Source organism: Triticum urartu, chromosome 3 (assembly GCF_003073215.2).
Source record: "Triticum urartu cultivar G1812 chromosome 3, Tu2.1, whole genome shotgun sequence".
In the NCBI taxonomy this organism is placed as follows: Eukaryota; Viridiplantae; Streptophyta; class Magnoliopsida; order Poales; family Poaceae; genus Triticum; species Triticum urartu.
Genome location: NC_053024.1, coordinates 223,571,130 through 223,593,927, shown reverse-complemented (window position 1 = coordinate 223,593,927; position 22,798 = coordinate 223,571,130). Strand labels below are relative to the sequence as shown.

The 22,798-nt window shown below is 45.5% G+C and overlaps 1 protein-coding gene across 1 annotated transcript in view; it reads left to right on the top strand.

Annotated features, from left to right (window-relative positions):
• Positions 1 to 20,780, top strand: part of LOC125546789 (protein FAR1-RELATED SEQUENCE 5-like) — a 24,862-nt gene extending 4,082 nt beyond the window's left edge. Inside the window, exons 7-8 of the mRNA XM_048710919.1 lie at positions 19,174 to 19,367; positions 20,421 to 20,780. Of these exons, the coding sequence (XP_048566876.1) occupies positions 19,174 to 19,367; positions 20,421 to 20,780 (554 nt within the window). The remainder of the gene's footprint in view (positions 1 to 19,173; positions 19,368 to 20,420) is intronic.
• Positions 20,781 to 22,798: the final 2,018 nt, after the last annotated feature.

Sequence of the window (22,798 nt, the reverse complement as noted above, 5' to 3'; positions counted from 1 at the left end):
ATTAACCATGGCAAAAATGACAAAAGTGCTAAACGGAGTAGCAGATCTGACAATTAACTCAAGTAGCCCTCTTCTAGCAGCATTTCAGGCATCAAGATGAACTCAAATGAAAATGATGCAATGGAATGAAATGATGTACTCTCTGAGATGAACATTTTGATATGCTATATGCATGAATCGGAGCTACGGATGCAAAGTTACGGGGCCACGAACAGAGGCACTTGGATCTGCAATTTCTGGGACTTAGAAGAAATTTTTACCCCGAGATCTAGGGTTTCACGGAACCCAAGGCGGCGGCGGAACACTGTTCACGGCGGGGACGAGGGCGGCGGCCGGCGAGGGCGAGGTCGCCGGTGGCCGGGGCCCGCGGTGGCCGGAGCTGGGGCCGGCCGGGGCTAGCTAGGCGGCGGCGAGCGGCTCCGGGTGGCGAGGAAAGAGGCGGCGGGGTCGGCGGGGTCCGGCCGGCGTCGCGGTGGCACGTGGCGGCTCCGGTCGCCGGAAGGAGGCGGCGGCGGCGGAGCGAACGAGGCGGCGGGGGCCAGCCCTGGGCTTCCCGGGCCCGGGTGGAGTTCGGCGGCGATGTGGTGCGCCCGCGCCACGTGGCGCTCCCCGTTGGCGGCGGCGATCTGTTCGGGGAAGGTCGGACGTGTCCGGCTCGACGGAGACGATTTTTAGGGTTTCGGGGGAAGGAGGAGATCCGAAAATCGGGGGGTGTTTATATAGGCCTAGAGGGAGCTAGGAGAGTCCAAATGAGGTGCGGTTTTCGGCCACGCGATCGTGATCGAACGATCTAGATGATGGAGAAGACTTAGGTGGGTTTTGGGACAAATTGGAGGGGTGTTGGGCTGCAACACACACGAGGCCTTTTCGGTCCCTCGGTTAACCATTGGAGTATCAAACGAAGTCCAAATGATATGAAACTTGACAGGCGGTCTACCGGTAGTAAACCAAGGCCGCTTGGCAAGTCTCGGTCCAATCCGGAAATGTTTAATCCCCACACACGAAAGAAAGCTAGAAATGACCACCGGAGGAGAACGAAGCGTCGGAATGCAAAACGAACAACGGGGAAAATGCTCGAATGCATGAGATGAACACGTATGCAAATGCAATGCACATGATGACATGATATGAGATGCATGACAACGACAACCACACACAAAGACAAAGACCCGAACCCGAGAAAACAAAATAACTTAAAGCCGAAAACGGCAAGAGTTGGAGTACAAATTGGGAAAGTTACATTCGGGGTGTTACAACACTCCACCACTACGAAAGGATCTCGTCCCGAGATCTAGGACTGAAAGAACGCCGGGTACTCAGAACGGAGGTGATCCTCGCGTTCCCAGGTAGCTTCACGGTCGGAATGGTGTGACCACTTGACTTTGAGAAATTTGATTGACTTATTGCGAGTCTTGCGTTCAGTCTCTTCAAGAATAGCAACTGGGTGCTCACGATAGGAGAGATCTTCTTGGAGCTCAATGTCCTCGAAGTTGACGGTGCGGTCAGGAGTCTTGAAGCACTTTCAGAGCTGAGAGACATGGAACACGTCATGAACATTTGCAAAGTTTGAAGGAAGCTCGAGTTGATAGGCGAGATCGCCTCTCTTGCTGACAATCTTGAAAGGTCCCATGTATCTAGGGGCAAGCTTCCCTTTGATACGAAGCGATGAGTATCTTTCATAGGAGAGACGCGGAGGTAAACATGATCTCTGATCTCGAAAGCCAAATCACGGTGCTTACTATCATAGTTGCTCTTCTGACGGGATTGGGCTGCTTTGAGGTTATCACGAATGACTTTGCACATTTCCTCTGCCTCTGTGATTAAGTCATTACCCAAAAGCTGGCGTTCACCGGTTTCAGACCAGTTGAGAGGGGTACGACACTTCCTGCCATACAAAAATTCAAATGGGGCCTTGCCCGAACTTGCTTGAAAACTGTTGTTATAGGAGAATTCAGCATAAGGAAGACAATCCTCCCACTTCATGCCGAAGGAGATCACACAAGCCCTGAGCATATCTTCAAGAATCTGGTTGACACGCTCGACTTGACCGCTAGTTTGAGGATGGAAAGCTGTGCTGAAACGGATGTTCGTGCCCATGGCCTTCTGAAAAGAATCCCAAAACTTCGAGGTGAAAATGTTGCCACGGTCTGAAGAGATCACTTGTGGAATACCATGCAGAGAGACAATACGAGAGGTGTAGAGTTCTGCCAATTGAGCTGCAGTGATCGACTCTTTGATAGGCAGAAAGTGAGCCACTTTGGTGAGTTTGTCGATGACAACGAATATAGCATCATTGCCACGCTTGGACTTTGGAAACCCAGTCACGAAGTCCATTTCAATGTGGTCAAACTTCCATTCTGGAATGGCAAGAGGTTGGAGGAGACCATCTGGCCTTTGGTGTTTTGCCTTCACTCTTCTGCAGACATCACATTCATTCACGAATTGAGCAATCTCATGCTTCATTCGAGTCCACCAATAAGCTTGCTTGAGGTCCTGATACATCTTCGTGCTCCCAGGGTGGATGGAGAGGAGAGAATTGTGAGCCTCGTTCAAGATCACTTTGCGGAGGTCACCTTTGGGTACCACAATACGATCCTCGAAGAAGAGAGTGTCCTTGTCATCAAGGCGGTAGCACTTGTACTTGGACTGACTCTTGGCAATCCCAATTTTCACCTTTTTCACCATAGCATCAAGAAGCTGGGCTTGGCGAATCTGGTCTTCTAAGGTAGGAGAGACTTGAAGGTTGGCGAGGAAACCTTGAGGAACAACTTGCAGATTAAGTTTGCAGAAAGCTTCACAAAGCTCGAGTTGATAAGGCTTGAGAATAAGACTGTTGCAGTAGGCTTTCCTGCTCAAAGTGTCAGCAATCACATTGGCCTTGCCTGGAGTATACTCAATACTCGGATTATATTCTTGAATCATTTCGACCCATCGAGTCGGCCTGAGGTTGAGATTAGGCTGAGTGAAGATGTACTTGAGACTCTTGTGATCAGTGAAGATGTCCACTTTTCTTCCCAATAGAAGATGTCTCCAAGTCAAAAGAGCATGCACAACTGCCGCCAACTCGAGATCATGAGTGGGGTAGTTCTTCTCATTAGGCTTCAACTGGCGAGATGTATAAGCAACAACTTTCTTCTCTTGCATCAATATTGCGCCAAGACCTTGGAGAGAGGCATCACAAAAGACCTCGTACGGCTTGGATTCATCAGGCGGAGTCAGAACTGGAGCAGTGATCAATTTCTCTTTCAAAGTGTTGAAAGCAATGTCACACTCCGGAGACCAAACATACTTGACGTGCTTCTGGAGAAGATTAGAGAGAGGCTTCGCGATCTTAGAAAAGTTTTCAACAAATCTTCGGCAATAGCTTGCGAGACCGAGAAAACTGCGGAGTTGCTTCACGTTCTGAGGAGGTTCCCAATTCACAATTGCAGACACCTTCTCAGGATTCACAGCAATGCCCTTGGCAGAGATGATATGACCAAGATAAAGAACCTCATCGAGCCAAAATTCACACTTGGAGAACTTGGCGTAGAACTGATGTTCCCTGAGCTTATGAAGAACCAAACGCAAGTGCTTGGCATGATCTTCCTTGTTCTTCGAGAAAACCAAAATGTCGTCGAGATAGACCAAAACGAAGTCATTGGTGTAGGCATTGAAGATGAAGTTCATCATGCGAGAGAACGTCGGAGGAGCGTTGACGAGACCAAAGACATGACAGTGTATTCATATGAACCAAAGCTTGTCCTGAAAGCCGTCTTGGGAATATCTTGCTCACGAATTCGAATCTGATGATAGCCCATACGGAGATCAAGCTTGGACAATACTTGCGCACCTTTGAGTTGTTCGAACAGCTCATTGATGTTGGGAAGTGGGTATTTGTTCTTTATGGTCTTCTTGTTTACTGGACGGTTATCAACACAAAGTCAGTCCGTTCCATCCTTCTTCTTCACAAGAAGAACACCACAACCCCACGGAGAAGAACTAGGCCGGATGAGACCCATTTTCTCTTGAATATCGAGTTGCTTCTTCAGCTCCTTCAACTCTTCAGGTCCGAGCTTGTAAGGACGTTTGCACACAGGTTCCGTGCCAGGCTCAAGATCAATAACGAATTCAACTGGCCGGTGCGGAGGCATTCCTGGGAGCTCTTCTGGAAAAACGTCTTGATATTCGCAAACGACTGGGATTTGCGAGATGGCATCGAGTTCACCCTTCTCATTGAGAGAAAACAGACGAATAGTATTATCTCGAGCGGCAAAGACAATTACATCCTCAGACGAATGAGTCAATTGAATCTGTCTGGTTGCACAATCAAGCTGAGCCTTGTGCTTAGTAAGCCAATCCATTTCGAGAATAAGATCAATATCTGAGTTACCAAGCACCATAGGAGAAGAAAGAAACTTGTAGTCGCCCAATGTGATAGTAACATCCGGAGCCATCATTTTGGTGTTCATGAACAAACCCGGAGAGAGACCGCTATCGGCTTAGGCAAATCAATAGTATGCACATCATGCATGGATGCAAAAGGCTTCGATAAAAACGATAAAGATGCACCAGTGTCAAAAAGAACTCTTGCGGGAATGTCATTAACAGGAAGGTTACCCATGATCACATCTGGTGAGTCCTCTGCCTGAGCTGCATTCAGCAAGTTGACCTTGGCGGACTTGGGGTTATGCTTGACCACAGCTGTACTTGCCGATCTGACAGGAGGAGGAGGAAGACGCCTCTGGTTGAAACACTTGTTGGCGTAGTGACCCTTCTGTTGGCACTTGTTGCACGTGACCTCTGAAAGCGGACGGTGATATGGAGCACTCGATCTTGGAGCTTGAGACGAAGTCTTGTTCTGAAAGCCAGGGTTGGGTGGGTGGGAAGAACCACTGCCACCTTTGCTCTTCTGCTGATATGGCTGACGGAACGGAGGAGGAGGAAGCCAATACTTCTGCTGCTTGGCCACTTGAGTAGAGGAAGAAGGAGTAACATCTCTGACTCGCTTCTTGGAAGCATCACACCTCAACTGAGCAGCCTCTTGCTTCAGTGCCATGTTGTAGAACTCATCGTATCTCAAGGGCTCAAAGAGGACAAGAGCTAGCTGAATTTCTTCTCTGAGACCACCCCTGAACTGGTATATCATGCTCTTCTCATCAGGGACGTCCTGCTTGGCAAAGCGGGCGAGCTTCTGGAACAACTTGTTGTAGTCATAGACAGACAAAGAGCCTTGCTTCAGATTGCGGAATTCCTCACGCTTGCTTTCAACCACGCTCTGGGGAATATGATGAGCTCGGAAGTCTCGACGGAAATCATCCCAAGTGATAACACGTCCACCTCTGGAGTCCTTGTACTGCTGGAACCACTCTGCAGCTTGATCTTTGAGTTGGAAGGAAGCGAACTTAACAAAGTCCTCAGGCCTGACGTTACTGCACTCGAAATGCTTACACAGATCCACAAGCCAATCGTCAGCATCGGTTGCCTCAACACAATTGCTGAAAGTCTTTGGCCCGTTAGCAAGGAACTGGTTGAGTGTAGCAAAGTGATTCTGATTGCTGCCTTGATTCCCTTGGTTGCCTTGATTGCGCTCTTGGAGAATTTGCATGATCAACTATGTGTTTGCATTGGTTGCGGCCATCACAGCTTGCCATGCCTCCGGAGGAGGTGGAGGTGGTGGCAGATCAGGATTCGGAGTTGTGCGCGTTGGAGGAGCCATCCTGAAGAGGTTGACCACCATTAGCACATTGACAGACAATATTGAAGCTGAATCCAACGGAAAGAAAATTGCAACATATAGTCTTCACATCCGAACAAAATGAACGAATGCATTCCTCTTGAAATGGTCACATATCCATAAATTGAGAAGCCACGTAGAATTAAGGTAGAGAAATAAATCAACAAGGTACGGATCAAGAACGAATAATCGGTAAGAAATCCCAATCTCAAACCAATATCCGTGGAAGAAGAACTAGAGCTACTAGAATTCCCACCTATGAAACTCCCGAACCTTTCCGGTTATGCAATCAGGTGTTGGGGATACAGGGGAAGCATAATATCTCACCCAAACTAGCAAATCCTACATCCAGCTGTATCCATCCTTCAACACATAACCAAGAAACCTTCGGAAACCATCTACCTCAACCTTTCAAAAGCATCCGTTATACAAGTTATGGCGATACTCCCGAACTCCCGCCCCAGTACTGGGTGGCGTCGAGGTTATCTCACCAACGAACTGCATAAAAGAGATTTTCGATGTCGGCGTACTAGACTCAGGTATTCCAGAACTGCAACGATAAAATTATGATGACAACACCTCAGAGCTCAACTCCCAGGGACACTTCCACTAAACCCCTGACAGGAGGCACCAAGACAATGTTCTCATCATAAAACCATCGGAACGATTCCAAGATACCCGCGTGATCCTAAAATATTTTTTAGTGAAATTTGAGAAGAGAAGAGTCAAAACTCTACGTCAGGATGCCTTACCAGAGCGATGAGGAGACTGGGAAGTAAAAAGAATTCCTAAACTCTCCGATATATAATTCCTAAATGACTCAAAACATTTTTCTAGACGCAACTCGGCCGCTAAAAACGATCAAGCAATGGGGCTCCTAAGGTCGGGGAAGGCTCTGATTACCAACTTGTTACACCCTCGATGTGACTATAGCTCCCACGTGTCGAGGCACGACTTAGAGACATAATCGCATTGAAGGCATATGTCCCAAGTTAGGCAATCTTCACAACATCCCATGTAATATAAATAATAAAGGGGGGATAACATAGTTGGCTTACAATCGCCACGTCAATCAAGTACATAAATAACATTACATCATCCAAACACTCATGGCCTGACTACGGCGCCAAAATAAAAGAGAACCCAACACGCGACAACGGTCCCAATCACCCCCAACTGGGCACCACTACTGATCATCGGGAAAGGAAACATAGTAACGTTGAGAGTCTTCGTCGAACTCCCACTTGAGCTCATACGCGTCTCCTGGAGCGGAATCATCAGGCCCTGCATCTGGTGTAATAGTAATCTGTGAGCCACAGAGACTCAGCAATCTCGCACCCTCGCGATCAAGACTATTTAAGCTTATAGGTAAGGCAAGGTAAATATATGTGGAGCTGCAACAAGCGACTAGCATATATGGTGGCTAACTTATACGCAAAAGAGAGCGAGAAGAGGGGGCAAAGCGCGAGCGAGAAACTAGAGAACCATCTACGCAAACATTACTCCAACACCGTGTCCACTTCCCGGACTCCGCCGAGAAGAGGCCATCACGGTAACACACTCAGTTGATTCATTTTAATTAAATTAAGGTTCAAGTTATCTACAACCGGACATTAACAAATTTCCATCTTCCCATAACCGCGGGCACGGCTTTCGAAAGTTCAAATCCCTGCAGGGGAGTCCCAACTTAGCCCATGACAAGCTCTCACGGTCAACGAAGGAATAGACCTCCTCCCAAGACGTTCCGATCAGACTCGGTATCTCGGTAATTCAAGACACTTTGACAGGTTAAAACAAGACCAGCAACACCGCCCGAATGTGCCGACAAATCCCGATAGGAGCTGCACATATCTCGTTCTCAGGGCACACTCAGATGAGCAAGACGTCGGGTAGGCCAGCCCAGAGTTGCCCCTGGTAGCCCCGGACATCGCTCGGTTGGACCAACACTCAGAGGAGCACTGGCCCGGGGGGGTTAAAATAAGATGACCCTTGAGTCTGCAGAACCCAAGGGAAAGAAAAGGCTAGGTGGAAAATGGTAAGACCAATGTTGGGGATTGCTGGAAAAGCTTTAATCAAGGCAAACTATCAAGGGGTTCCCATTATAACCCAACCGCGTAAGGGACGCAAAATCCGGGAACATAACACCGATATGACGGAAACTAGGGCGGCAAGAGTGGAACAAAACACTAGGCGAGAGGCCGAGCCTTCCACCCTTTACCAAGTATATAGATGCATTAAGATAACATAGCAATATAATGATATCCCAACAAGTAAATAAATGTTCCAACAAGAAACGGCCTCCAATCTTCACCTGCAACTAGCAACGCTATAAGAGGGGCTGAGCAAAGCGTAACATAGCCAATCAACGGTTTGCTAGGACAAGGTGGGTTAGAAGGTTTGACATGGCAATTTGGGAGGCTTGAAAGCAAGTGGTAGGCATCTTAGCATTGGCATAGCAAAAGAGCGAGCAAACTAGCATAGCAAAGATAGTAGTGATTTCGAGGGTATGATCATCTTGCCTGCACAGTTGTCAGAGTTGACTGGATCCTCAAAAGCAAACTCAACGAGCTCCTCGTTAGCGAACTCATCTCCCGGCTCTACCCAAACAAGATAAACAATCAAACAAGGATGCAATCAACCATGTGCAAGCCCAAGCAATATGATGCAATGATGATATGCTATGCGGAATGCGATGCGGGATGCAAAATGCAAGATATGACAGGAAATGCATGAACCTGGCCTCAACTTGGAAATCCAAGTGTACCACTGGAAAGATGAGATGAAATTGCTTGAAAACGATATAAAGAACACCGGAATCGGAGTTACGGTTTGGAAATGGCAAGCGAAACAAAAATGACACCGGTCTGCGATTTACCGCAAGTAGCCATCTAAATGCAATGAGATGAACATGCTACAGCACCCAATCATGACAACAAAATACATGGAAGGTATGCATACAAGATGCTTAACAAAAGTCTAGCACTGAGGTACGGCCAATTAATCCATTAACAGGTTCAAACAAGCATGGCAAAAATGCAAATGGCAAACAGATCTCAGACTTAGTGAAATTAACACTTGTCTGGAATTTCAGATCAAGTAGCCCTCTTCGGAGCAACAAAACTACATGCTACAGGATCTGAATATGGAAAATTAAAGCATGGCATGGAGCTACTAAAAGAGCTTAACAAAAGTCCCTTAGTGACCTTGAGCCAAAAAGGACCAGAAAATACAATTGCAAGCATGTGAACATAGCAAAAACATAATCAGTTTTCAGACTTAGTGAAAACTGACACACGCTGAAATATAACTCAAGTAGGCATGTTTACTAGCTCGATGCAATCACTGCGGTGCAAGTCATGGCAAGACAAGCATACATCCATTAAGAAGGCACAAAATTCAAGCTAGACATGGCAAGAACAATAGCATAGCATGCACGGATCAACTACAACATCTCCGGCGAAATTGCAAACAAGTTGACAATCTGCCCAGATTCACAAAGTAGCGAAAGTAGAGCTCGATTGACTCAAGCTAGGGTGCTCCAAAATTGCAAACAAAGACATTGATGGATAGAGCACTACAATATTAACAAAACATCCTTACTGATCATCCCCAAAAGAGGTACGGATCACTAGGAAACAACATGAACATATGGCATCATGAGCTAAACAGATCCAGGACTTAGTGGAATTGCTAAGTCCCTGAAAGCAGAATTAGCAAGTGCACCACTTTGCAAGCTTGCACTAGTCACCACACACATCACAAAAATACATGGGTTGTACCTATGGAAAGATGACAAAACCCTTAACAAAACACATGTAGAGCAACAGGGCATATCATGCACACATTAACCATGGCAAAAATGACAAAAGTGCTAAACGGAGTAGCAGATCTGACAATTAACTCAAGTAGCCCTCTTCTAGCAGCATTTCGGGCATCAAGATGAACTCAAATGAAAATGATGCAATGGAATGAAATGATGTACTCTCTGAGATGAACATTTTTATATGCTATATGCATGAATCGGAGCTACGGATGCAAAGTTACGGGGCCACGAACAGAGGCACTTGGATCTGCAATTTCTGGGACTTAGAAGAAATTTTTACCCCGAGATCTAGGGTTTCACGGAACCCAAGGCGGCGGCGGAACACTGTTCACGGCGGGGATGAGGGCGGCGGCCGGCGAGGGCGAGGTCGCCGGTGGCCGGGGCCCGCGGTGGCCGGAGCTGGGGCCGGCCGGGGCTAGCTAGGCGGCGGCGAGCGGCTCCGGGTGGCGAGGAAAGAGGCGGCGGGGTCGGCGGGGTCCGGCCGGCGTCGCGGTGGCACGCGGCGGCTCCGGTCGCCGGAAGGAGGCGGCGGCGGCGGAGCGAACGAGGCGGCGGGGGCCGGGCGCGGGGAGGAGGACGACCCGGGCGGCGGCAGCGGATGGGCCCACGGGGGCCAGCCTTGGGCTTCCCGGGCCCGGGTGGAGTTCGGCGGCGATGTGGGGCGCCCGCTCCACGTGGCGCGCCCCGGTTGGCGGCGGCGATCTGTCTGGGGAAGGTCGGACATGTCCGGCTCGACGAAGACGATTTTTAGGGTTTCGGGGGAAGAAGGAGATCCGAAAATCGGGGGGGGGGTGTTTAAATAGGCCTAGAGGGAGCTAGGAGAGTCCAAATGAGGTGCGGTTTTCGGCCACGCGATCGTGATCGAACGATCTAGATGATGGAGAAGACTTAGGTGGGTGTTGGGACAAATTGGAGGGGTGTTGGGCTGCAACACACATGAGGCCTTTTCGGTCCCTCGGTTAACCATTGGAGTATCAAACGAAGTCCAAATGATACGAAACTTGACAGGCGGTCTACCGGTAGTAAACCAAGGCCGCTTGGTAAGTCTCCGTCCAATCCGGAAATGTTTAATCCCCACACACGAAAGAAAGCTAGAAATGACCACCGGAGGAGAACGAAGCGCCGGAATGCAAAACGGACAACGGGGAAAATGCTCGAATGCATGAGATGAACACGTATGTAGATGCAATGCACATGATGACATGATATGAGATGCATGACAACGACAACAACACACGGAGACAAAACCCGAACCCGAGGAAATAAATATAACTTAACGCCGGAAACGGCAAGAGTTGGAGTACAAATTGGGAAAGTTACATCCGGGGTGTTACACTCATGGTCGAGTGGATTGCACCTTGAAGTAAATTCCAGTTGGTAGAATCTATTGTCCTTTGGATGTCTTTGACTATAGGGAGTGTCCTTAGGGAGGGTGCTTAGATCAGGTCTATTTCCCTACCCCAGGTACACGGCACCGTCAGGTAGGGCACGCCCCCACCCTCGTGGACGACCCGGGACTCTTCTGGCCCAACTCTTTTACTCTGGGGGCTTCTTTTGGTCCATAAAAAATCATCAAAAATTGGCACGTCAATGGACTCCGTTTGGTATTCCTTTTTTGGAAAACTAAAAAACAAGGAAAAACAAAAACTGGCACTATGCTCTAGGTTAATAGGTTAGTCCCAAAAATCATATAAAATAGCATATAAATGCATATAAAACATCCTAGATGGATAATATAATAGCATGGAACAATTAAAAATTATAGATACGTTGGAGACGTATCAGCATCCCCAAGCTTAATTCCTGCTCGTCCTCGAGTAGGTAAATGATAAAAAAGCAGAATTTTTGATGTGGAATGCTACCTAACATATTCATCAGTGTAATCTTCTCTATTGTGGCAAGAATATTCAGATCCATAAGATTCAAGAAAAAAGTTTAATATTGACATAAAAACAATAATACTTCAAGCATACTAACCAAGCAATCATGTCTTCTCAAAATAACATGGCCAAAGAAAGCTATCCCTACAAAATCATATAGTCTGGCTATGCTCTATCTTCATCACACAAAATATTTAAATAATGCACAACCCCGATGACAAGCCAAGTAATTGTTTCATACTTTTGATGTTCTCAAAAATTTTCAATCTTCACGCAATACATGAGCGTGAGCCATGGACATAACACTATAGGTGGAATAGAATGGTGGTTGTGGAGAAGACAAAAAGTAGAAGATAGTCTCACATCAACTAGGCGTATCAGCGGGCTATGGAGATGCCCATCAATAGATATCAATGCGAGTGAGTAGGGATTGCCATGCAACGGATGCACTAGAGCTATAAGTGTATGAAAGCTCAAAAGGAAACTAAGTGGGTGTGCATCCAACTCGCTTGCTCACGAAGACCTAGGGCATTTTGAGGAATCCCATCATTGTAATATACAAGCCAAGTTCTATAACAAAAGATTCCCACTAGTATATGAAAGTGACAACATAGGAGACTCTCTATCATGAAGATCATGGTGCTACTTTGAAGCACAAGTGTGGTAAAAGGATGGTAGCATTACCCCTTCTCTCTTTTTCTCTCATTTTTTGTTTTTTTGGACCTTCCCTTTTTTATGGCCTCTTTTTTCTCCTTTTTTTATTTTTCGTCCGGAGTCTCATCCCGACTTGTGGGGGAATCATAGTCTCCATCATCCTTTCCTCACATGGGGCAATGCTCTAATAATGATGATCATCACACTTTTATTTACTTACAACTCAAAAATTACAACTCGATAATTAGAACAAAATATGACTCTATGTGAATGCCTCCAGCGGTGTATCGGGATGTGCAATGATTCAAGAGTGACATGTATGAAATTATGAACGGTGGCCTTGCCACAAATATGATGTTAACTACATGATCATGCAAAGCAATATGACAATGATGAAGCATGTCATAATAAATGGAACGGTGGAAAGTTGCATGGCAATATATCTCAGAATGGCTATGGAAGTGCCATAATAGGTAGATATGGTGGCTATTTTGAGGAAGCTAAATGGTGGGTTTATGGTACCGGCGAAAGCCACGCGGTACTAGATAGGCTAGCAATGGTGGAAGGGTGAGAGTGCGTATAATCCATGGACTCAGCATTAGTCATAAAGAACTCACATACTTATTGCAAAAATCTATTAGTTATCAAAAAAGTACTACGCGCATGCTCATAGGGGGATAGATTGGTAGGAAAAGACCATCGCTCGTCCCTGACCACCACTCATAAGGAAGACAATCAAAAAATAAATCATGCTCCGACTTCATCACATAACGGTTCACCATACGTGCATGCTATGGGAATCACAAACTTTAACACAAGTATCTCTCAAATTCACAACTACTCAACTATCATGACTCTAATATCACCATCTTCATATCTCAAAACAATCATCAAGTATCAAACTTCTCATAGTATTCAATGCACTTTATATGAAAGTTTTTATTATACCCATCTTGGATGCCCATCATATTAGGACTAGTTCCATAACCAAAGCAAGTTACCATGTTGTTTATGACTCTCAAAATAATATAAGTGAAGCATGAGCGTTCATCTATTTCTTCAAAATAAAACCACCGCCATGCTCTAAAAGGATATAAGTGAAGCACTAGAGCAAATGACAAACTACTCCGAAAGATATAAGTGAAGATCAATGAGTAGACGAATAATTATGCAACTATGTGAAGACTCTCTAATATTTAAGAATTTCAGATCTTGGTATATTATTCAGACAGCAAACAAAACAAAACAAAATAAAATGACGCTCCAAGCAAAACACATATCGTGTGGTGAATAAAAATATAGCTCCAAGTAAAGTTACCGATGAACGAAGACGAAAGAGGGGATGCCATCCGCGGCATCCCCAAGCTTAGGCTCTCGGTTGTCCTTGAATATTACCTTGGGGTGCCTTGGGCATCCCCAAGCTTAGGCTCTTGCCACTCCTTATTCCATAGTCCATCGAATCTTTACCCAAAACTTGAAATCTTCACAACACAAAACTCAACAGAAAACTCCTAAGCTCCATTAGTATAAGAAAATAAATCACCACTTTTGGTAGTGTTGTGAACTCATTCTAAATTCATATGGTGTAATATCTACTGTATTCCAACCTCTCTATAGTTCATACCCTCCGATACTGAAGGAAATATGCCCTAGAGGCAATAAGGAAGTTGTTATTTATATTTCCTTATATCATGATAAATGTTTATTATTCATGCTAGAATTGTATTAACCAGAAACTCAGTACATGTGTGAATACATAGACAAACAGAATGTCACTAGTATGCCTCTACTTGACTAGCTCGTTGAATCAATGATGGTTATGTTTCCTAACCATAGACATGAGTTGTCATTTGATTAACGAGATCACATCATTAGAGAATGATGTGATTGACTTGACCCATCCATTAGCTTAGCACGATGATTGTTTAGTTTGTTGCTATTGCTTTCTCCATAACTTATACATGTTCCTTTGACTATGAGATCATGCAACTCCCGAATACCGGAGGAACACTTAGTGTCCTATCAAACGTCACAACGTAACTGGGTGACTATAAAGATTCTCTACAGGTGTCTCCGATGGTGTTTGTTGAGTTGGCATAGATAGAGATTAGGATTTGTCACTCCGAGTATCGGAGAGGTATCTCTAGGCCCTCTCAGTAATGCACATCACTATAAGCCTTGCAAGCAATGTGACTAATGAGTTAGTTACGGGATGATGCATTATGGAACGAGTAAAGAGACTTGCCGATAACGAGATTGAACTAGGTATTGAGATACCGATGATCGATTCTCGGGCAAGTAACATATCAATGACAAAGAGAACAACGTATATCGTTATGCGGTTTGACCGATAAAGATCTTCGTAGAATATGTGGGAGCCAATATGAACATCTAGGTTCCACTATTGGTTATTGACCGGAGATGTGTTTCGGTCATGTCTACATAGTTCTCGAACCCGTAGGGTCCACACGCTTAACGTTCGGTGATGATCGGTATTATGATTTTATGTGTTTTGATGTACCTAAGGTAGTTCGGAGTCCCAGATGTGATCATGGACATGACGAGGAGTCTCCAAATGGTAGAGACATAAAGATTGATATATTGGATGACTATATTCGGACGCCGGATGAGTTTCGGGGGTCACCGGATAATTGTCGGAGTGCTGGGGGGTTATCAGAACCCCCGGGGGATCTAATGGGCCAGCGTGGGCCTTAGTGGAGAGAGAGAGGGCTGGCCAAGGCAGGGCCGCGCGCTCCTCCCCGTCTAGTCTGAATTGGACTAGGGAAAGGGGGCGGCACCCCCCTTTCCTTCTGTTCTCTCCCTCTCCTTCCTTCCCCCTTCCTCCTCCTAGTAGGACTACGAAAGGGGAGTCCTACTTCTACTAGGAGGAGGACTCCTCCTCTCCTGGTGCGCCCCAAGTGCCGGCCGTCCTCCCCCTTGCTCCTTTATATACGGAGGCAGGGGCACCCTAGGACACACAAGTTGATCATTGATCCCTTAGCCGTGTGCGGTGCCCCCCTCCACCATAATCCACCTCGGTCATATCGTCATAGTGCTTAGGCGAAGCCCTGCGCCGGTAGCTTCGCCATCACCGTCATCATGCTGTCGTGCTGACGAAGCTCTCCCCCGACACTCAGCTGGATCGAGAGTTCGTGGGACGTCACCGAGCTGAACGTGTGTAGATCGCGGAGGGGCCGAACGTGTGAAGACGTACGACTACATCAACCGCGTTGTCATAACGCTTCCGCTTATGGTCTATGAGGGTACATGGACAACACTCTTCCCTTCTCGTTGCTATGCATCACCATGATAGATCTTGTGTGTGCGTAGGATTTTTTTTTGAAATTACTGCGTTCCCAACAGTGGCAACCGAGCCAGGTCTATGCGTAGATGTTATATGCACGAGTAGAACACAAAGGAGTTGTGGGCATGGGTATATACATATTGCTTGCTGTCACTAGTTGATTCTTGATTCGGCGGTATTGTTGGATGAAGTGGCCCAGACCGACATTACGTGTACGCTTACGCGAGACTGGTTCTACCAACGTGCTTCGCACACAGGTGGCTGGTGGGTGTCAGTTTCTCCAACTTTAGTTGAATCGGATTCAATGAACATGGTTCTTTCTGAAGATAAAAAATCAATCACTATACCGCGTTGTGGTTTTTGATGCGTAGGTAAGAACGGTTCTTGCTCAGCCCGTAGTAGCCACGTAAAACTTGCAACAACAAAGTAGAAGACGTCTAACTTGTTTTTGCAGGGCATGTTGTGATGTGATATGGTCAAGACATGATGCTAAATTTTATTGTATGCGATGATCATGTTTTGTAACACAGTTATCGACAACTGGGAGGATCCATATGGTTGTCGCTTTATTGTATGAAATGCAATCACCATGTAATTGCTTTACTTTATCACTAAGCGGTAGTGATAGTCGTAGAAGCAATAGTTGGTGAGACAACAACGATGCTTCGATGGAGATCAAGGTGTCAAGCCGGTGGCGATGGTGATCATTACGGTGCATTGGAGATGGAGATCTAAGGCACAAGATGATGATGGCCATATCATATCACTTATATTGATTGCATGTGATGTTTATCCTTTATGCATCTTATTTTGCTTAGTTCGGTGGTAGCATTATAAGATGATCTCTCACTAAATTTCAAGGTATAAGTGTTCTCCCTGAGTATACACCGTTGCTACAGTTCGTCATGCCGAGACACCACGTGATGATCGGGTGTGATAAGCTCTACGTTCACATACAATGGGTGCAAGCCAGTTTCGCACACGCGAAATACTCGGGTTAAACTTGACGAGCCTAGCATATGCAGATATGGCCTCGGAACACTGAGACCAAGAGGTCGAGCGTGAATCATATAGTAGATATGATCAACATAGTGATGTTCACCATTGAAAACTACTCCATCTCACGTGATGATCGGACATGGTTTAGTTTATATGGATCACGTGATCACTTAGATGATTAGATAGATGTCTATCTAAGTGGGAGTTCTTAAGTAATTTGATTAATTGAACTTTAATTTATCATGAACTTAGTACCTGATAGTATTTTGCATGTCTATGTTGTTGTACATAGATGGCCCGTGCTGTTGTTCCGTTAAATTTTAATAAGTTCCTAGAGAAAGCTAAGTTGAAAGATGATGGTAGAAACTACACGGACTGGGTCCGTAACTTGAGGATTATCCTCATTGCTGCACAAAAGAATTACATCCTGGAAGCACCACTAGGTGTCAAACCTGCTGCGGGAGCAATGCCAGATGTTGTGAACACCTCGCAGAGCAAAGTTGATGACTACTCGATAGTTCTGTGTGCCATGCTTTACGGCTTAGAACTGAGACTTCAATGACATTTTGAACGTCATGGAGCATATGAGATGTTCCAGGAGTTGAAGTTAATATTTCAAGCAAATGCCCGGATTAAGAGATATGAAGTCTCCAATATGTTCTACAGCTGCAAAATGGAGGAGAATAGTTCTGTGAGTGAACATATACTCAGAATGTCTGGGTACCACAACCACTTGACTCAGCTGGGAGTTAATCTTCCTGATGATAGTGTCATTGACAGAGTTCTTCAATCACTGCCACCAAGCTACAAGAGCTTCGTGATGAACTATAATATGCAAGGGATGGATAAGACGATTCCTGAGCTCTTCGCAATGCTAAAGGCTGCGGAGGTAGAAATCAAGAAGGAGCATCAAGTGTTGATGGTCAACAAGATCACCAGTTTCAAGAAAAAGGGTAAAGTAAAGAAGGGGAACTTCAAGAAGAACAACAAGCCAGTTGTTGCTCAAGTGAAGAAACCCAAGTCTGGACCTAAGCCTGAGACTGAGTGCTTCTACTGCAAAGGGACTGGTCACTAGAAGCGGAACTACCCCAAGTATTTGGTGGAGAAGAAAGGATGGCAAAGTAAAAAGTATATTTGATATACATGTTATTGATGTGTACCTTACTAATGCTCACAATAGTGCATGGGTATTTGATACTGGTTCAGTTGCTAACATTTGCAACTCGAAACAGGGGCTACGGATTAAGCGAAGATTGGCTAAGGACGAGGTGACGATGCACGTGGGAAATGGTTCCAAAGTCGATGTGATCGCCGTCGGCATGCTACCTCTACATCTACCTTCGGGATTAGTTTTAGACCTAAATAATTGTTATTTGGTGCCAGCGTTGAGCATGAACATTATATCTGGATCTTGTTTGATGTGAGACGGTTATTCATTTAAATTAGAGAATAATGGTTGTTCTATTTATATGAGTAATATCTTTTATGGTCATGCACCCTTGATGAGTGGTCTATTTTTACTAAATCTTGATAGTATGATACGCATATTCACAGTATTGAAGCCAAAAGATGCAGAGTTGATAACGATACTGCAACTTATTTGTGGAACTACCGTTTGGGTTATATTGGTGTAAAGCGCATGAAGAAACTCCATTCTAATGGACTTCTGGAATCATTTGATTATGAATCACTTGGTACTTGCGAACCATGCCTCATGGGCAAGATGACTAAAACTCCGTTCTCCAGAACAATGGAGCGAGCAACAGAGCTATTGGAAATCATACATACTGATGTATGTGGTCCAATGAACATTGAGGCTCGCGGGGATATCGTTATTTTCTCACCTTCACAGATGATTTGAGCAGATATGGGTATATCTACTTAATGAAACATAAGTGTGAAACATTTGAAAAGTTCAAAGAATTTCAGAGTGAAGTGGAAAATCATCGTAACAAGAAAATAAAAGTTTCTACGATCCGATCGTGGAGGAGAATATTTGAGTTATGAGTTTGGTCTTCATTTGAAACAATGCGGAATAGTTTCGCAACTCACGGCACCCGGAACACCATAGCGTAATGGTGTGTTCGAATGTCGTAATCATACTTTACTAGATATGGTGCGATCTATGATGTCTCTTACTGATTTACCGCTATCGTTTTGGGGTTATGCTTTAGAGACAGCTGCATTCACATTAAATAGGGCACCATATAAATCTGTTGAGATGACACCTTATGAACTGTGGTTTGGCAAGAAACCCAAGTTGTCGTTTCTTAAAGTTTGGGGTGCTTATGTGAAGATACTTCAACCTGATAAGCTCGAACCCAAAATGGAGAAATGTGTCTTCATAGGATACCCAAAGGAGACCGTTAGGTACACCTTCTATCACAGATCCGAAGGCAAGATATTCGATGCTAAGAATGGATCCTTTCTAGAGAAGGAGTTTCTCTCGAAAGAAGTGAGTGACAGGAAAGTAGAACTTCACGAGGTAATTGTTTTTTTGAGGGAGAAATAGTAGGAAAGGCTCCTACTGTGTTTTCATATATATATATATATATATATATATATATTACAAGTGCTTTACATTTTGCATGTGGGTGTCATCCTGCCCAGACAGATTGAGTTAGGGGGATAGGGATGATACTACTAGTGTAACTCAGAAATAAAAGAGGAAATGAAAGTAGGATGACCCCCCTTAGTCCTATGTTGGAGGAGGTCAAAATCGTCCTTGAATCTCTTTAGCCACCCACTAACGGTTGGTGCAATCCTCCTAAAATGTTTATTGTTTCTTTCCTTCCAGAGACTCCAGGCAGCCACCAGGAAGATTTCAAAGAAGAGTGGGCGCCCCCAGGAGTTTTTAGCCTGTTGAAGCAGTTGGAGGCGGCAGGTGAAGGGTGGCCAGCTAATCCCAAGTTTTTGCCAGCAAGATTGACTGAATGGGCAAGTAAAGATCATATGGTCCACAATTTCCTCGTCGTGGTTGCCACAGAGCAGGCAACTGTGGTCATCACCTATGTCATAATGTCGACGCTTGAGCATGTCACGTGTATTCAATCGGTCGTTCATTAGGAGCCAGCCAAAGACATTGATCCTCATGATGCAGCAAGCGCGCCAGAGAAGGGAGAAAGCTGGGTGGGCGTTGGCGTCTCGAAAGAAGAATCTGTAGTAGTCGGCCAGCTGGTAGACAGATTTCCCCCAGGTATAATGCCAGACATCGTTGACAGATGCGGACGGGTGCATTTGTGTGGAGATCTATCGAATGTCTCGAACCTCGGCCAGGGCTTGGGGAGAAAGAGGTAGGTGAAAGGTTTCCGACAATGCCGTGCTCTCCAAGAAATCTTTGATAGTCTCGTCCTCATGCATGGCAAAGGAGAACGCGTGAGGGTGCGAATTTTCCAGAACATCCACCGCCCAAAGATCTTTACAAACTAGAGCAGTTGTGCCCGACATGACTCGGACTTGTGAAATCCCTCGGAAGACAGGCGTGAGCTTGAGGATTTCGCGCCACCAAAAAGAGCCCACTGGATTTGTGGCATGGGGGACTTTATCGACATAGTATGTGTTCCAAATGAGATATACCCAGGGGACATCGAGCTTGTTATAAAACTTGTGCAAAAATTTCATGAGCAGGGCATCATTTTGCACCTTAATGTTGATAACCCCGAGGCCACCATGCTTTTTGGGTTTGCAGACCATGTCCCATGCAGCAAGGGAGTTGCACTTGTCCCCTTGTTCCGTATTTTTGGTCCAGAGACATCTCCTTCTGATTTTATCAAGCATCTCAATCAGCCTGGGTGACAACTTGAGTGTGCACATGGCGTAAATGAGGAGGGATGTGGCGGTAGCATTCATCCAAGAAAGTTTGCCACCGTAGGACATCATTGCGATCGTGGAGGTGAGGGAATGTTCAGCACTGCAAACTAGGGGCATTAGATCAAGGATGGTTGGTTTAGACGTGCCGAGAGGTAGCCCAAGGTAAGTAAAGGGCATGGATCCAACTGAACACCCAAATAGGTTTGCAAATGCCAAGGAAGTTTCCTCCAACAGGTTGATTGGGATCAGTGTAGACTTGTGAAAGTTAATTCGGAGGTCGATGGAGGAAGCATAGTCCACAAGGATTTCTTTGATGACTGCGGCTTGCTGAGGGCATGCAGGCATGGCCAGTATCGTGTCGTCGGCATATTGGATTACCGGATAGTCTGTTTGGCCAACGCAAGGGAAGGGCAGCTGGATTTTGCCTTGTCTAAAAGCATCGTTAATAGCTCCTTGGAGGAGATCAGCTACAATGACGAAGATCAAGGGGGAGAGCGGGTGCCCCTGTCGTACACCGGGTGCGGCAGTGAAATTGTCTGCCGGGCACACCATTCAATAGAACCGATGAACGCCCTGTCGAGAAGATGCATTTAATCCAGGATAGCCACTTATCGTTGAATCCCAGGTGTTTCATAATATTCAACATGGGAGCATGTTCAATTGTATCGAAGGCTTTAGCGAAGTCCAGTTTCAGCAAGATAATTTGCTTCTTCGATGCATGGCATTGGTGTATATATTGGAAGGCCCAGGCCAGGCAATCCTGTATCGTTCTCCCTTTTATAAAACCATATTGGTTCTTGTGGATAATCTTTAGAATGACCCGTTGCAAACGATTAGCAAGCAGCTTAGTAATCATCTTAAGGCAACAATTGAGGAGAGTGATCGGGCAGTAGTCATTGACAGTTTCCGGCGAGATGGACTTTGGAATTAATGTTATCAGACCATCGTTTATACTAGTGAGATCCAAGTCCCCCTGGTGGAAAGCTTCACAAAGGTTGTAAAAGTCATGTTTGATAATGGGCCAGCATGCTTTAAGGAATGCACCACTGAATCCATCCGGGCCTGGTGCACGATCGACCGACATTTCTTTAATAACCGCATCAATATCATCGTGGGTAAATGGCTCAGTTAGCTGGTCTAGGTCATCGTGGTGTTGCAGAACATTAGGTAAATTAAATTTCATTTGTGCAGGTCACAAAGTACCCAGGCGATCAGTATATGTTTGGAACAGAAGCGCTTCTTTTCCGTTGTGACTATCAATGAGGGAGCCATCTTCTTTTCTAAAGCTTGCAATGTTGTTGCGGCGATATCTTTCGGTGGCAACATCCTGAAATTTTTTGGTATTCTCATCCACGAACTTGATCCATCTAATTGTGCAACGCTTCTTCCAGTACTGGTTTTGATATTTAAGGAGTCGCAGCAAGTGTTTCTTGATGATATTCCGAAAGTTTGCTTCAGGAATAGAGAGGGCTATGTTATTTTCAAGTTCATCCAGTTGCGCCAAGGTTTCGTTGCAATTAGCAATGGCTACGGATAGTCGGGAAAGGTTTTTGCTCCAGATTTTTAGGGTGTGGCGCAGAGCTTTGAATTTACGACAGAGAATAGTCGTAGCGTTTTGTGCTCTAACTGGTCTATTCCAAACATCTTGGACAAGATCCATGAAGCCAGGGTGCAAAATCCAAAGGGGCTCAAAACGAAACACCTTGCTACGAGGGATGCAAGTTTGGATGGAAATACTGCAGGGTATATGGTCGGAGACAGGCTTACCAAGAGGCTTGACCATGGTATTGGGGTACACATTGGTCCAATGCAACGAGGTAAAGAACCAGTCTAGTTGTTCAAGTAGTGGATCTTGCTGCATATTGCTCCAAGTATATGATCGGCCCTTGATAGGTAGTTCAATAAGGCTCTGCTTGCGTATAATATCATTGAACATGCATATGTCATTCGGGCACCCCCCCCGGCTTGTTTCTATTATCAGGCGCACGAATGTAATTGAAATCGCCAACTAGGAGCCAATCTTGCGAGCTAGGTATATCCAGATTATAAAGCCAATTGGTAAACTTAATACGCGCGTCACCCGAACATGGGCCATAAATATTAACTAGCGTCCAAGAATGAGACGATAAAGTGCTAGTAAAATTAATGACCAAGGCAAAATCAGACGAGAACACCACATCACCAGTAAACATAGAGCTTTTCCATATAGTAAGCAAGCCACCCGAAGCTCCTTGAGATGGGACATATGCAAACTGATCAAATTGTCTAGGGCAACAGGATTTAATAAAGGATAACTCAAAAGAGGTTTTCTTTGTCTCTTGGATGCAAACAACCGAGCAACCACTGGATCTAATGGCGTTATTCAGTGCAAGCTATTTATCATAAGAATTGATGCCACGAATGTTCCAACAGAGCACTTCCCAGCTACGCAAAAGGGGCATAGAGAATAAATGGACTAGGCCCTGGAGGGCCCATCCTCAGCAGGCAAATCAACATTAGCCGGAGTACCTGGGTGATCAGTTGAAGCAGTAGATGGAGCAGGTACCGCAGTGAGAAGATCGTCAGTCAGTTCAGCCGCGGGAACATCACACTTGTTAATACCAATCGCCTGA